Source organism: Quercus robur, chromosome 3 (genome assembly GCF_932294415.1).
Source record: "Quercus robur chromosome 3, dhQueRobu3.1, whole genome shotgun sequence".
Lineage (NCBI taxonomy): Eukaryota > Viridiplantae > Streptophyta > Magnoliopsida > Fagales > Fagaceae > Quercus > Quercus robur.
The window spans coordinates 60818433-60833481 of record NC_065536.1 but is presented as its reverse complement, the minus strand read 5'-3'; the positions used below and the strand labels follow the sequence as shown (position 1 = coordinate 60833481).

At 33.7% G+C, this 15049-nt stretch overlaps 2 protein-coding genes across 2 annotated transcripts; both read right to left on the bottom strand.

Annotated features, from left to right (window-relative positions):
• Positions 1-7395: 7395 nt before the first annotated feature.
• On the bottom strand, positions 7396-9593 carry LOC126718707 (uncharacterized). Its single transcript, XM_050421024.1, has 2 exons — positions 8671-9593; positions 7396-7965 (listed from the first exon to the last, which is right to left on the bottom strand). Exons 1-2 carry the CDS (start codon positions 9189-9191, stop codon positions 7542-7544), a joined length of 945 nt encoding a protein of 314 aa, XP_050276981.1. The 5' UTR covers positions 9192-9593; the 3' UTR covers positions 7396-7541.
• A 2249-nt stretch (positions 9594-11842) lies between these two features.
• LOC126718706 (uncharacterized protein At1g27050) lies at positions 11843-14688 on the bottom strand. The gene is made up of 2 exons (XM_050421023.1): positions 14220-14688; positions 11843-12409 (listed from the first exon to the last, which is right to left on the bottom strand). Exons 1-2 carry the CDS (start codon positions 14583-14585, stop codon positions 12155-12157), a joined length of 621 nt encoding a protein of 206 aa, XP_050276980.1. The 5' UTR covers positions 14586-14688; the 3' UTR covers positions 11843-12154.
• Between the last annotated feature and the right edge of the window lie 361 nt (positions 14689-15049).

Below are 15049 nucleotides of genomic sequence, written 5' to 3'. Positions count from 1 at the left end.
ATAATAGAACAAAAGAACCTCAAATAAAATTGCAAAAGAAGAATAAATATTAGCACAACGTTCAATCTTATGGGAAATATATCTAAAATTAATTTAAAGACAATAAAATATTATTTAAAGTACGAACAAAAGAGTTCAAATAAAATAAACACTCATAAAAAGAGTTCAAATAAACAACATTCAACACATATCTATGTCCACAACATTCAAAACATAGTTACAGTTACGGTGGGATCTGAGCTGAACGTGAAAGGTTTGATCAGTGGGTGTGGGTATAGTTGTTGATTTCGAGGCGATGCTTAGTGTTGATTATATATATATATATATATATATATATATATATATATATATATATATATAATTATATATAATGAAACCCGCTCAACCCGACTGTTTGGTTTTTTGGATTTTGGTATTATTTTAAGAGAAATGTTATATTCACAACATTTTCAAATTAAATCCTAAGTGGTGGATTATTATTGGTTGTTATAAGTAGACAAAATTTAGGTTATAGATTCAAATTGGAATCAATAACAACTTATCACCTATGATTTGTTGTTAAAAAAAATAAAAATAAAAAACCATAATTTGCTAAGGGCTTATAAACCATGAGTAGGATGCACACTTAGGCGATGTGGGACTGAGGACATAGCAAGGCTAATCCTTAGCTCCCACCCCTTTGTGACAAAACCTTGCGGGCTTGGCTCCCCAAAGAGGACAATAAGCTTGCAGGGTAAAATACCCCACATATATATATATATATATAAGCATATAATATGAATTTATGAAAATTCATATTATATAAATTTATGAAAATTCAATAGTCATATCATCTATCAATTGTATAAATTCGAGTTTTTGTAATTTAAAAAAATGCATAAATATGAATTAATGGATGAAATTGTAAAAATATTTGATTGGTATAAAAATTGGTATGCATGTTGAGAACATATAGAATATGTAATCCAACAGTGGAATTTTTAAAATATAAATTCATTAACATTGCTTAGAGTTACACCAAGTGTAACTTGAACACCTCCCTACATATATAAATATATATAATCATTGATGTGTGGGTTTAATTAACTAAATATATAAAGTCTTTTGTCTTCAAACAAGAAACTTAAAATCGAATCATGTCCACACACATATGAAACGAATCTCATAATTTGTCAAAGTTGGGCTTAAGAACTTAGCTCAAGTGTGGGTGACCTAGCCTGAATAGTCCGAACACTATTCATTCTTTGAGGCACTCATGCATTTTATGCTTCACATTTTACAGGTTATTGAAGCTGCAATGAGTCAAAATGTCTATTTCTTGCAAAAAGTCAGGAAGAGTTTTTGTTTTTGTTTTTGAATTTTTCTTTTTTCAAGGAAATCATTAATGATGTTCATAACGTTGGTCAGCAAATGCTCAAGAATATCTATATCCAGGGATGAGTGATCTATAAATGTCGGTCATGTAACTAATTGGACTACTGAATTGGCAGAGAAAAACCATATTTCAACCTTCTTTTCTTTCTCTTTCCCCCATCCTCTCACAGTATCCTTGGAAGAATGAGTCCAAGTTCATTTATAGTGTCAATAAATGTTCACCTTATCTTGATCAAAAGTTGTATAACTCAATTGATACATACTACTGTTTTCAACAGAAAAGTCCAAGATTCAAATTCCCTTATCCCAATTAATTATAAAAAAAGAAAGCCACTATTGTATAAGAATGTTCTTTTGGGGATCTAACTATCTCTTCCATAGTATATTTAATATAGAGGGACTTGCAACCTAATTCTTAGTAGCACCACTAGCAATAAGGAAATTATTCTTAAGATTTAAGATTAAAAGACCGGTAGATTCTAGTTAACTCAACCAATAAACTTTTTTATTGTCAAATAAAAGATCATGAATCAAGCTTTATCAAAAAAAAAAAAATCACTGATGTCTTGGTTTGATAATTTAAAGCAATTTTCATAGAAGAAATATTGTAGGTTCAAATTTTATCATATTTATCAAAAGATTCAAGAGAAATGCAAAATATCTCTTAGGTTGAAAACAAATGGGCTGGGGCAAACCTATATTCTAGGTCTCAATACTTCTGATTTTTGCCATTCCAATCCAAAAACCTCTACTAGACACGTTTATGGGGCTATTCAGAATCAATACCATTTATGGGCCTTTAAAGAGCAACATCTAAGACCTCTATGACTCTTCGGGCTTAAGGTAATGGACCTAGAAAATAATGATGATCGAAGGGAAAAGTAACATATCAGGCTTTAGCTACAGCAACACAGGAGCACATGTTTAGTCCTGGGTCTCCTGACAATTAGACTATTATTTTTACCTATCCTCATAGTGATCATTCTGAGCTATAACGTGATCGTTCTGTTTTATGATCTTTGATTCCATGGAGTTTAATGCAAGAGTTCAAGGCTCAATGCATTTGTGAAACTATTTCGATTGTTTGATTTTCAAACTTGAAATTTAGAGGCTTTTTGGATTGCAAATTTTGATAACTCAATTCTCAGTTTCCATAACTCATAACTCAAAAATGATGGGACCCATAGCAAAAATGTTGTTTGGCAAACGATAACTCTGTTTCCACCACTCAATTCTCTGATTTTTGAGTTATGAGTTATGGAAACTGAAAACACATTTTGGCTGTTTTCAGTTTCCATAACTCATAACTCAATAGCATTTCCGTAAATAAACACACATGGAGGGACCCACAGCCGCAATTTTTGACCACCTTTTGACTTTTTTTTTTTCACTTGTTCGATCTTCAGTTCTGGTTTTTTTTTTTTTTTTTTTTTTCACTTGTTCGGTCTTCAATTCTGGGTTTTTTTTTTTTTTTTTTTTTTTTTTCACTGGTTCGGTCTTCAATTCGGTGTTTTTTTTTTTTTTTTTTTTTTTTTTTTTTTTTTTTTTTTTATATATAGCTTCGGTGAGTTTGGGTACTAAAAAAAATTTAAAAAAAAAAAAAGAGAGAAAAAGCTGCACCGGCTGACAGGTATGGGCCCACAAATAGTGTGAAAAATATTGAGTGATGATGCCAAACGAGTGTGAAAAATTGAGTGATGAGTGATGAGTGATGGAAATTGAGTGATCAAAAAAGTGAAGCCAAACAGCCCCTTAGTGTTTACACTATGCCTTGGAACGATAATATAATTTTAGAATAATGGGATCTGTGCAAGCAAGTTAATAAGGTAAGCAGCTCGTATACATTAGACAATAATTATTATTATTATTATTGAGAGGAATACATTATTAGACAATTATGATTGTACAAACTTTGTAAAATTCTTGTGCAAATAAGATTAATTCATTGCATGTTTATGAATTATGATACAATCATATAATGTTACCGACTGATTTAATAAATAAAAATAAGGCCAGTGAGAAACACGGTAGGAAAAGGTTAGAAGTGAATTTTGAAAATCTAATCATTGGACGACATGTTTTTATTATATTCTCCATACTTACAAAATTTCACGAATATCAAAAATCAATAGTTATGTCATCAATTAAATATTTAAATTTCAATTTTTTTATTATAAAATTATACGTAAAAATGGGTTTATTAATCAATAGTAAATAACATTTGATTTGAACAGAATTTAATATGCTTGTTAAGAACATGAAGAAAATGCAATCCAATAGTTAAATTTTCAAATTTCATTGTTAGGAGGAGTTTAAAGGGTTTTTTTTCAAAACTAATTTTGAGAGAAATATTGCCCAATATTTTGTGGACTCAACCGTTAAAGTACATCTCATCATTAAAAAAATAAAAAATAAAAAATAAATAAAAATAAAAAACTGTTAGAGAACTACTAGCAAATAGACCAAAATTAAGTCAGCACAATCTATGGCACTCCCTTTTAAACTCTAGACGAGGAAAAATTCTAGTAGCCCATAAAAGACCTCTCTACAGCTAAAGTTCCCATTGATGAGGCTTTGCACCTTGCAGTGCAGATCTCTAAGTTGTTTAGAAGAAGACCAAAACCCCCACTGTCCAGAAGAATGGCTCCACGTCCCATAATTATTTTATAAGGGAAGAGTTAGAGGGAAAAATGTAATATAATTATTTTATAAGAATATAATGTAAAATCATATGTTATTTAAAACTATTTTTTATTTTTATAAGTTTTATGGGATAAAATATATAATGTATTTTGCATTCAACAACAATATCATACATATATATAGAATATATAAATTACGTTTTTCATATATGTATATATATATACATATATATATATATATGAAAAATGTAATTTAGTAAAAAAATTAAATTACATAATTATAATATTGTTTTATATAAATGGAGAAGATGTTATTAAAATGATATTTTTAAAATATACCATAATCAGTTGACTAATTTAAACATATTCAAGATTTTTTTATTTTTTTATTTTTAAATATACACCCCTATCCATGAAACACATGTAGCATATTACATTAAGTTTAAATTATTATATAATGTTAGAATTCTAGCATTTTTATTTTATTTTATTTTCAAATATAAGTATAATATCTATTTTATTGAAACCTGAGATTCAAGGTGTAAGGTTAAGGGGCCCAAGAATATATGTTGGGCCTTAGGCCTTATCCAAGGATGATTAGTGGTCCAAGGTTAGATAAACAGTAATGAACATGTGAGACCTAGAATTCCATGAGCAAGCTACGCATGGGAAGGCGGGAAAGGTAGGCCGAGAAGGAATATCTCCTCAGCTAAACGAAGCAGAGGTCAGAAAGTGTGTTCTGTCATCCAAAGTAACGTTCCAGGAAATTTTATTGGTAAGGATACGCATTATGAACGTACAGGACAAATGGGAACTGAGAAATATCTAAAGGAAAGCTACTACCATCGCATTGAATGCTCTGCAGCTAACACTCTAGCCGAATTAATAAAAAAGTGTACCTAAATAGTGGTTTTCAGCCTTAAAACTACTCCCTAGAGACTTTAGAAAGGTGCTAATGTGACAGGAATCAACACCAACAATCTAATCTATATACCAAAACTGATCTCCTTGGACCATGCTGAGAACGATTTTCTTTAGATAAAATCAGTCTATTTTTACTTTATTGTCATCTGAATCTATTATAATTGCAACCCAACTCATTAGAGCCTAATTTTCCAACCCACTGTTAGGAATCTATAATTCCATTGCAGTGTAATTGTACATGTGGACCATACTGATTGTAACAGATAGTAGTTATTAGTTAGTTACTTTGGGGTAATGGGTTACACACTAGTTAATAAGGTGAAGAGTGGTTAAGTAGGTGAGTTAGTGGTACTATGAGGGTGGGTTAGTTGTACTGTTAGGACCACGGGTATAAGGGAAGCACTGTGTAACAGAACAGGGCATTGACTTGTGAATAATACTTTGTTCGTTCCTTCTCTCTCTCTCTCCCTCCCTCCCTCCCATGGAGGCCTGGTCCCCTTGAAGTGAACAATCAATTTCCCTTTCATACACTAATAGAGCCTTAACATCCACTCTCTACAAATTCATTGTATTGGACTCTTTAGACCTAAATCCTTTTAACTTTTGGGCTTAGGACTCAAATTGCGCCCATACACAAGGTAATCTTTAGAATATTTACCATTTTTATTGCTTATTTAGGGCCTATATTTCTAGTTTCTAATGCCTATTTTTTTGAATTTTTTAGCTCAAAACTAAAGAATTTGACCCAAATAGAATAAAATTTCTTACTTTTCAACCAAAAAATTAAGAAAGAGACCAAATAAACCAAATGAACCGAACTGAACCTAAGTAGACCGAAATGGACAAAGTGGACCGAACTTGACCTAAGTGGACCAAACTGGAACGAAATGCTCTGCTGATGTGACTCAAAATGAGTATTGCAAAAATAAATGCTATGCTTCCACTTTTAGATATTATATAGAAGCAGCATAATTGTTTCATATATTATCACATGGTGTCCACACAAGAACTTCTATAAAAGCATTAATGAAGCTAGCAGCTTAAGACTTGATTTCTGGAACAAGATAGTGAACAAACCAGATCTCCTTTGAGAAACAAAGATGTTGAAAGAGCTAACTAAGATTAACTTAGGTATGGTCTGAAATTAGTAAATCACAATTTCAAAGAAGTAGTGGGATATGAATTAGCATTAGCAAGCCCAACTTCAGAGATCAGAATCATAAGACTATTGTGGAGTGAGCAGCATTTTTAAAAGGCGCAGCCAGGACTTTGCTTCTATCAGAAAAGAAATGGTTTTCCTTATGAATGAATATGCCTAGACAAATAACTGGGGCAGAAGAAACTAAATTTTAGTCCTGACTGAGGAAGAAGATCACAAAGAAAGAGGTGGTAAGAAATGGCTTCATATCAGTCTCCTAGGGATTAAATTTTTTATGAGCAACATATGTAGGCGCTCCTTTGTTAATTAACAAAAACAGCCTACTGCTCAATGCCACACACATCTACTAGCTCTCCCTTATCTCGGAGATCAGTAAGTGCCTAATATATAGAAGGCACATTCTTAAATCTTAACCCCCATCCTGTCTTACATGCAGAGCCAGCTCCAGCCTGCCTAACGTAACTTCTCTTGCTCCTCTGGATCCAACAAAAGCTAAGCTTTTGCATAAGATAATTAATTGCTAATGACCACAGAACCTTAACTCCTTACAGTCAGACATGAGATGTATGGAACACTACCTGTATAATATCTAATCAGGAAGTGCAGCACACTGAAGAAACTTAACTCCAACCTTCTATCTCTAATTAAAAATAAAAATAGACATCTCCTTTCCAAATAATGAGGCAGAACCAAGATGGAAAATATCTAGGAAGCACAGACACAGACACAGGTATGGGTATGGACACAAGTATGACACGGTGACACGAGCAATTTCTGAAAAATTATAACGTGAAATGGCCGGTACGACACGGATACGACATAGGTACGGCACCCTAAATGAAGTGTCCGTGCTTTCTAGGAAAAAATGCCGTTAGTCCAACATGCCAGTCAGTTTTAGCTTTTTCACATGTTACTGCAATAGCACACTAGTAGCTTTTGTTTAAATCGCCTCTAATCATGATCAGAAGGATCATATTGAAAACAAAATGGCAACACAATAAAAGGTTAAACCAATTGAGACATTGTAGAATAGGCTAAACTTCTCTTAATATTAGATTACAACATTTGGAGAATTAACAGAGATGCTTCTTAGAAAATGTTGAGAAGTGCCTTTTGGTACAACAATAGATTACAAGAATTAAGAGAAATGCTTTTTAGACATTGTTGATCGCCTTGCCACATGCAAAAGTGCAAGCTATGATATCCTATTTGAGAGGGAGGATTTCTCTTTTAATTCCTCATCTAAAAAAACAGAATATAGAATCTCTCTGAAAGATGCATAGATTTTAAGCAGCATTAAAAGGAAATATACAATGTTGTTTATACTTGATAGAATCAAAGTTTCCTGGTAGGTAGATAGACCTCATTGGAGAGACTACATAATAAAAAATTCAAAGATTTCCAGTTCAAATGTATGAGGGTTAAGAAATGTGTTCAATTTTTCAATTTATCAATTTTGATGAACTGAAATACTTCCTAAGATTTCGAAGGAGGCTCCACATGAATGTGGAAATAAAAAAGAGGATAACACCGGTAACAATAGCATACTTGAGACCAACATTTACCAGCAAATTTACCAGAAGCCCAGCCAACACAACACCAAAGAAATTTGCAGTTACAGCTGACCAGAATGGCATCTCAAGAATAGAAGCTATGAAGGCTCCTGTCCATGCTCCTGTTCCAGGAAAAGGCACAGCCACAAACAGCATCAGGCCAAGCCATTGAAACTCTTCCACAGGGCCAGCCTTCTCTTTGGCCCTCTTGAATAGCATGTCCAGGAATCGAGATGCAGACGAGCTCCTCCCAGCGAGAAACGATGCAAATTTCTTCAAGTATAGTATGATGAAGGGCACAGGGACCATGTTCCTACAGTTATAGCCCCAAGTTTGTCAATTTCAATCTCATCAATCAAACTACCAATTTGGTAAAATTAATCCACCTTGCACCAATAATCACAAGGACAACCTTATACTCAACAATAGTATTAATAATCTCAAAATATTGAACCTCAACTATAAACACAAATCCTATCTAATGAGCTTAAGGGCACTGAGAAAAACATGAGCTAAGGATAAATGGTCTATAATATGAACAGTGTATTCCTGTTATGTCACTATAATTGGAAAAAGACATAACCCCTTTTTAAGTGTATCACTTAACCCCATGCGCTATTGCTTTATGTGTAAACAGCTAAAAATCCATAAAAATAAACAATGAGTTGCTCATGTGATGACATGTGTTCATATTTAGAACTGTATTTTCGCATAAAATAGTAACATATGGGGTTTTGTGTTACACACTTACACTACACTCAACATGAGATTAAGTGTTATACAATTAACTGTTTATAGTTTATACATAAAACAGTAACATTGGAGTTAATTGTTACACTAAAAATCCCAAAGGAGTTCCATGTTTCACTAGAAAACCACGCGGGTTTTTGTGTATTTTTCCCTTGAAAAAAAATTAACTAAAACAACCATACCAAAGAAAATTGGTCAAATCAAAATTCCAAGAACACCCAAATAGAATATCAGAAATAGGATTTTGAAAACAAGGTAAAAGACTAACCCAAGAACTGACAGGACAGTTAAGGGAACAGGCTTGAGGTGCATCCAATACCCAACAGGAATAGCCCCGCGAAGCTCAAGCACAGGAAGCGTAGCCAAGGCAAATACAACAGCCTCATCAGGCCAGCTCAAACTCCGAAGCTTACTCGCAATATTTAGGCCAAAGCTCGAGGCTTTAATGGAATCAGTAGCAGCCTTAGCATCCCCAGAAGCGGCAAACCAAGCCAGAGACACAGAAGCCCACAATATCACCAAGACTAAAAATTTGACAGGCCGTTCCTCAAAGAATGGCAGAGTCTCACTCTCCTCAAGTGTCTCAAGAAACCCATCAGAGGAATCTCTGGTTGCAAGAAGAGGACCAAAATGGCGTGAAGCTTGACATGTTAACCGTGGGTTTGACTTGAAAATTGGTTCTTTGTTAGTTTTAATGGGGAAAAGGCCATGCTTGAGTGAAAATCTCAGGTGGGTCCTCCGAGTAGAGAATGTTGAGGTTAATGGTGATGATAATAGAGAGGCTGCCATTGATTAACAGAAAGATAAAGAAGAGTTGAGCCCTTTGGGGTGAGTTTTACAATTTAGCACAACTTTCTTTTCAGCTCCATAAAATTATGGGACTGAGAGTAACAGAGTAACTTATGCTACACATTCTAAAGTATCTGGAAAAAAAAAAAAAAAATCGTACTTTAGCTCAGAAATGTGCTGCTTCGGTGTTTGATTGAGTTTCAATTTGGATCGGTATTTGGGAAATGGGAAGTGAGAGAGAGGGTATAAGCTTACAAACAAACAGGGAGGTTTTAACGAGGCTCAATTTTGACCTTTTGAGATATGGGAAACAAAACTTTTTTACGGTTCATTGATAGGACAAAAGGTTTTGCAAGAGAGGGTAACAAATGGGAATTGCCGCATTGATCAAAATAGAAGTTGACAAAAAACAACTAAGATGGATAGTTATATTAAGGCATTCCTAGATTAAATTTGCGGATTAATCAATGTAATATTTTTTTAAGATTAGATATATGATCTATCTTGGTCTTTATCTAAGTGATGCTTGCTTTTTAATTTGATTTGAAACAAGTTGGCTTAGTTTATTTCGGAATAGGATGTTAGTAGTTGCCAATGATACAAAACACAGATATAGGATAGTGACGAGTGGCAACAAATTTAACAAAGTCAATCATCTCCACTTCAAAAGCCATGCCTATGATTCGATTGTACTACTATTCTGACTTATTTTTTTGTAAAAACTACTATTCTGACTTATGGAATTAGGTGAATCTAAATTAGAATGACTACAACATTTATTATTAAAATAAATAATAAAAAAAAAAAAAAAAGATCATTATGCAACCTTTTAAAACGCCCACATTTTGGGCTTGAGTTCAAGATTTTTTTTTTTTTGGGGGTAAAAATGCAAATTGCATCCTCTATATTTGGTTTAAATTCATTTTAGTTCTTTAAATTTACTTTCATTCAATTGAGTCTTCTAAGTTTTAAATTTATTCGATTTAGGCCATCTACCTAATTTTGTTAAAAAATTGCCCTTAAAAAAATATTATTTTCACATGAAAAAAATATAAAATTAATAAAAAAATTAATAAATTTTTTATGTCAGAATTTCTTTTCCAAAAATCTTATTTCATTACTTAATTGCATACTTAACGGCAATTATTTTAACAAAATTGGACACAATGCCTTAATTGAATAACTTTAAAACTTAGATAACTTAATTAAACGAAAGTAAAGTTAAAGGACTAAAATAAATTTCAGTCAAATTTAAAGAGTGCACTTTACATTTTAGCCTCTTTTAAATTTAAATTTTAAGTAAGAAGTTGTACATTCTTACACTCCATTTAGACTAAAAACGACTGAGCTTAAAAGGTCCATATTAGAAGCATATTGAACACTACACCACACAATGTCCACATTACTTGTAGTTAAGCTTAAGCCTTTGAATAGAGATGAACAAGCCATAAAGGTGATCCCCAGTCTAAAGTGTTACTCTTCTTTCCTTTTCTTTTTTCCCCTTTTTTGGTAAGTACTTGAACAAATCGAAAGTCTAAAACGCCAACTTGACACTCACAACTGTCTTCAAATTGATTTTTACAGATACTGAACAACAAAGCTATGACATTTCCCTGCTGTTTTACGAATGCTTACTCAAAAACTCGGGTAAAAGATAGGAAGAAACCCGTGATGCTGCAATCATTGATCCTTCAATAGGGCGAAATCATCTAAAAGTTGAGAATTTATCAGTGATTCTTTTTTTGCCAATGCGAGTAATTAAGGGTGAGTAATTGAGTGGAATTGCAGGAAATCAACGATAAGTTACAACTCAAAATGGCAGGATTATGAGAATAATCTGTGCCAATGGTAAGCAAGCCTGTAGATGCAACCGCATAAATGACAATGTGAAACATAGACATAGTTGCAGCATGAAAAATATCAATGCCCAACTTGTTTTTCCAAAAACAAGGTAAGTTTTATCAAATGGAACATCCTCCATCCAAACTAGCAGCAAAAAAGACAAATGAGCTCTCTAAACTAAGGCATGGGCTACGGTATTGCCTTGCCTAGCAATGTGAGAAAAGAAAAAACTTCTAAATGAGTTGACACAACATAGAGTCTCTAACTAAATGACCATAGGAAGAAGAAAACATATCCCCAGTTGTAAGGGCCTTAATAATCACTTCAGAATCGCCCTCAAAATGACATTGTTGTAAGCCAATCTCATGTGCAAAATGCACCGCCCTCCTCGCTGCCATCATCTCCAAACAATCCACATTAAGTGGCTTTTTGATTTTCTCGGCTAATGCAGCAATGACCTGACCCGAGGAGTCCCTTACCACAATATGTGCACGCATTCATATTGGACTGTCAATGCCAATTCTGGACTAATCACCCTACACTGTCAAAACCATGCTACTTGGACAAATCTCAGACAACATAAACTGCATTAACTGAATTTTTTTTTTTTTTTTTTTGATAATTCGATAAATGGGGGATGGGGGAGTGAATTCTAAATCTTTTTGTCAAGAGTCTTGTAGCTCAACTGACACTTCCAATATTTCAATCAGAGACATTTAGAATTAGCTCCCCCATAACTCCCATGCTTAACACTCTCAACATCAAACTCAAACTCAACCAAAATCCAGCCTTAATTGAACCAAATGAAATAATAAATACAAGCCACTATTGAATTAACATTACAAAGGAGTAAATTCCCAACAATTTTTTAAAAACGAACCAATTACATAACCAATTAATTAAAAAAAGAAGAAGAAGAAGAAGGCCAAATCTTGGCAACACCAACTCATCTTAAAACCACAAGCTACATGCCATCCAACAGCTTTTACTCATTCTTTTAACCAACCTTTCCTTCAAGCAACTTCAGTCCTACATAAACTTAAAATCCTATCTATAATAAATAAACCTAACACAAATTCAATTTCTTACTAAATAGAATAACCCAAGGACTAGTTCTACAATTACAGGATATCATCATAAGCAACAATTTCTCTGCCCCTAAACGGCACATCTAAAACACTCGAAGACCCTTCATTATTATTACTTTTAGGGTTCACTATAGCCGAAGCAAGTTTGTTACCTCTTCCATGTCTACTCAGAGGTACCTCTGCCCGCAAAAGCTTAGACGAAGATGATGATGTGTTGTCCTTGTTTGCACCAACCCCAACTCCTTCTCTCCATTGGACAAGAGGATCAGTTGCCCACACAACCTGTAACTGCAACACACCCACATACACAAAACACTATGTTCAATACTCAAAAGGCCAAGTAAAAAAACCCAAAACATAGAATTTTCAATTTGGAGGCTTATTTGACTCCTTCAAGATAAAAACTTTGTTCAAACGCAACATTAAAAAATAAAATAAACAATATCAGCTCTTTCTCTGCTCTAAAAATAATTTCATGAAGAAGTTTCTAAAACTAAAAAATAATAAATAAATAAAAAAACGCAGTGCTCTGTTTGGGTAACTTCCTTTTTAATGTGTTGCATTTTATTAATTGCAACAAAATCAACTATCAATTTTGAACCCAATTTTAAACTTGTCCTCAAATTTCTCATAGTTTCTCATCAACCAAAAACACACAAAATCAGTCCTTGCAGAGATAGAGAACCCTAGCTTTTATGTGTTGCATTATATTAGAAGCAAAGAAATCAACAATTAATTTAGCCAAGTTTTAAGATTTTCCTCCCATTTTAATTTTCCTGTACTTTCTTGGCCACCAAACAGAGAGAGAGAGAGAGAGAGTCCTCAGTTTTATGTGTTGCATTCTATTAAAAGCAAGCCCCCCACCCCCCACCCCCCCCCCCAAAAAAAAAAAAAAACTAAATCAAGACCAATTTAAAACTTTTCCTTCAATTTCCCATACTTTCTCAGCAACCAGACACAAACTAGAGCCCAATTTTGTATTGAGTTCTATTAAAAGCGATGAAATCAACTAAATTGAGCCAAAATTTAAACTTTTCCTCCAATTTCCCCTACTTTCTCACCAACCAAAAACCAAAAAGTAATACTCACAGAGACAGAGAGCCCTCACTTTTATGCATTGATCTCTATTAAACTCAAAGAAATAAACTAAATTGAGCCCAACTTCAAACTTTTCCTTGAATTTCCCTCACTTTCTTAGCAACTAAAGACACAAAATTTACTGCAGGTGTTGCATTCTATTAAAAGCAAAGAAATCAAATAACTTGAGCCCAGCCTCAAACTTTTCCTTCAGTTTCCCTCACTTTCTCAGCAACCAAACACGGAAAATTGAATTTTGTGCTGCATTCTATTAAAAGCAAAGAAATAAACCAAATTGAGCCCAATTTCAAACTTCTCCTCCAATTTCCCTTACTATCTCACCAAGCAAACATACGAAAGCAAAACTCACAGAGAGAGAGAGAGCACTTTTATGAGTTGGAACTCTATTAAAAGCAAAGATATCAACTAAACTGAGCCAAATTTCAAACTTTTCCTCCAATTTCCATTTCTTTCTCAGAAGGAAAACAAACAAAAGCAATACTCTCTCTCTCACACACAACACTTTTAGGTGTTGAACTTGAACTCAATTAAAGGCCAAAAAATTAACTAAATTGAGCCAGATTTAAACTTTTGCTCCAATTTCCCTTACTTCCTCATCAACCTAACACACAAAAATAGAGCTCAATTTTTTGTTGCACTCTATTAAATGCAAAGAAATCAACCAAATTGAGCCCAACTTCAAACTTCTCCCTCCAATTTCCCTCACTTTCTCAGCAACCAAACACACAAAAATTGGATTTTTTTTTGCATTGTTTTAAAGCAAAGAAATAAACTAAATTGAGCCACACTTCAAACTTTTCCTCCAATTTTTCTTACATTCTCACAAATCAAAGACCAAAAACTAATACTAACAGAGAGAACCCTCGCTTTTATGCATTGAATTCTTTTAAATTTCAAAGAACTTAACCAAATTGAGCCAAATTTCAAACTTTTTCCTCAATTTCCCATTCTTTCTCAGCAACCAAACTCAAAAAAAAAAAAAGCATAAAAGAGAGAGCACCTTTTTGGAATCAATAGTTATCCCAAACGACGGGTCAAGAGAGGCAGCAATAGCGGCCTGGGCCGAGTCCTTAGCTCGGTACATTACATACGCGAGTCCATCGCGATCTACGATGCGAATGCGAGAGATCGAGCCGTAGATCTCGAACCGAGACTTCAAGTCCAAAACCGAACACTCCGTCGGCAGACCCGTGACCACCAGAGCCGGCGGCGGAGCCGGCTTCTGGATCGGCTTGTCTTCGATTACGTCGCCGCCGTCGTCTTCTCCGCCATCGTGACGCGGCGGATGAGGACGGCGGCGTTTCGACAGAGAGGCCGGGACCTGGCGGGAGAAGTAGGGTTTGTCTCGCTTGCGATTGCGGCTCATGATTGATTGATTGGTTTTTTTTTTTTTTTTTTTTTTTTTGGGTTCGTAAAAAGTAGCGCGAATCTTGTTGTGTACTGACTGAGAGAGCTAATTTTGTTGTAGATAGGTTTTAGGAGCTGGACTTTGTTTTGGGAGGTTGGGAGAGAATGGTTGACCACACGTGCTCTTTTTTTTTTTTTTTTTTTAATTTTAATTTAGACCCAATAATGTTTTTTTAATGTAGACCTAATAATTAAAATTTTATAGATTCAAGAACTTTTTTTAAAAAAAGTATAACAAATTTAATATTAAGGTTATGAAAAGTAACAAACTAAACTCTCAACTAATATTAAAAACCATAACCTCTATAAAATAAATAAATAAACCATAACCCAATTAAAGGTTTAATTTGTTATTTTTTTTAATTTTAGAGTTTTGACTTGTTACACTATAAATTATAGGGTTTAGAATATAATTTTAAGTAT

Bases quoted from the DNA above. Each gene is read 5' to 3' on its own strand.
- LOC126718707 (XM_050421024.1), bottom strand. From the start codon at position 9,191: ATGGCAGCCTCTCTATTATCATCACCATTAACCTCAACATTCTCTACT. The intron at 7,966-8,670 runs GTTAGTCTTTTA...CTATAACTGTAG, and splicing joins ACTGTCCTGTCAGTTCTTGG to GAACATGGTCCCTGTGCCCT.
- LOC126718706 (XM_050421023.1), bottom strand. From the start codon at position 14,585: ATGAGCCGCAATCGCAAGCGAGACAAACCCTACTTCTCCCGCCAGGTC. The intron at 12,410-14,219 runs GTGCTCTCTCTT...GGTGTGTTGCAG, and splicing joins TAACTATTGATTCCAAAAAG to TTACAGGTTGTGTGGGCAAC.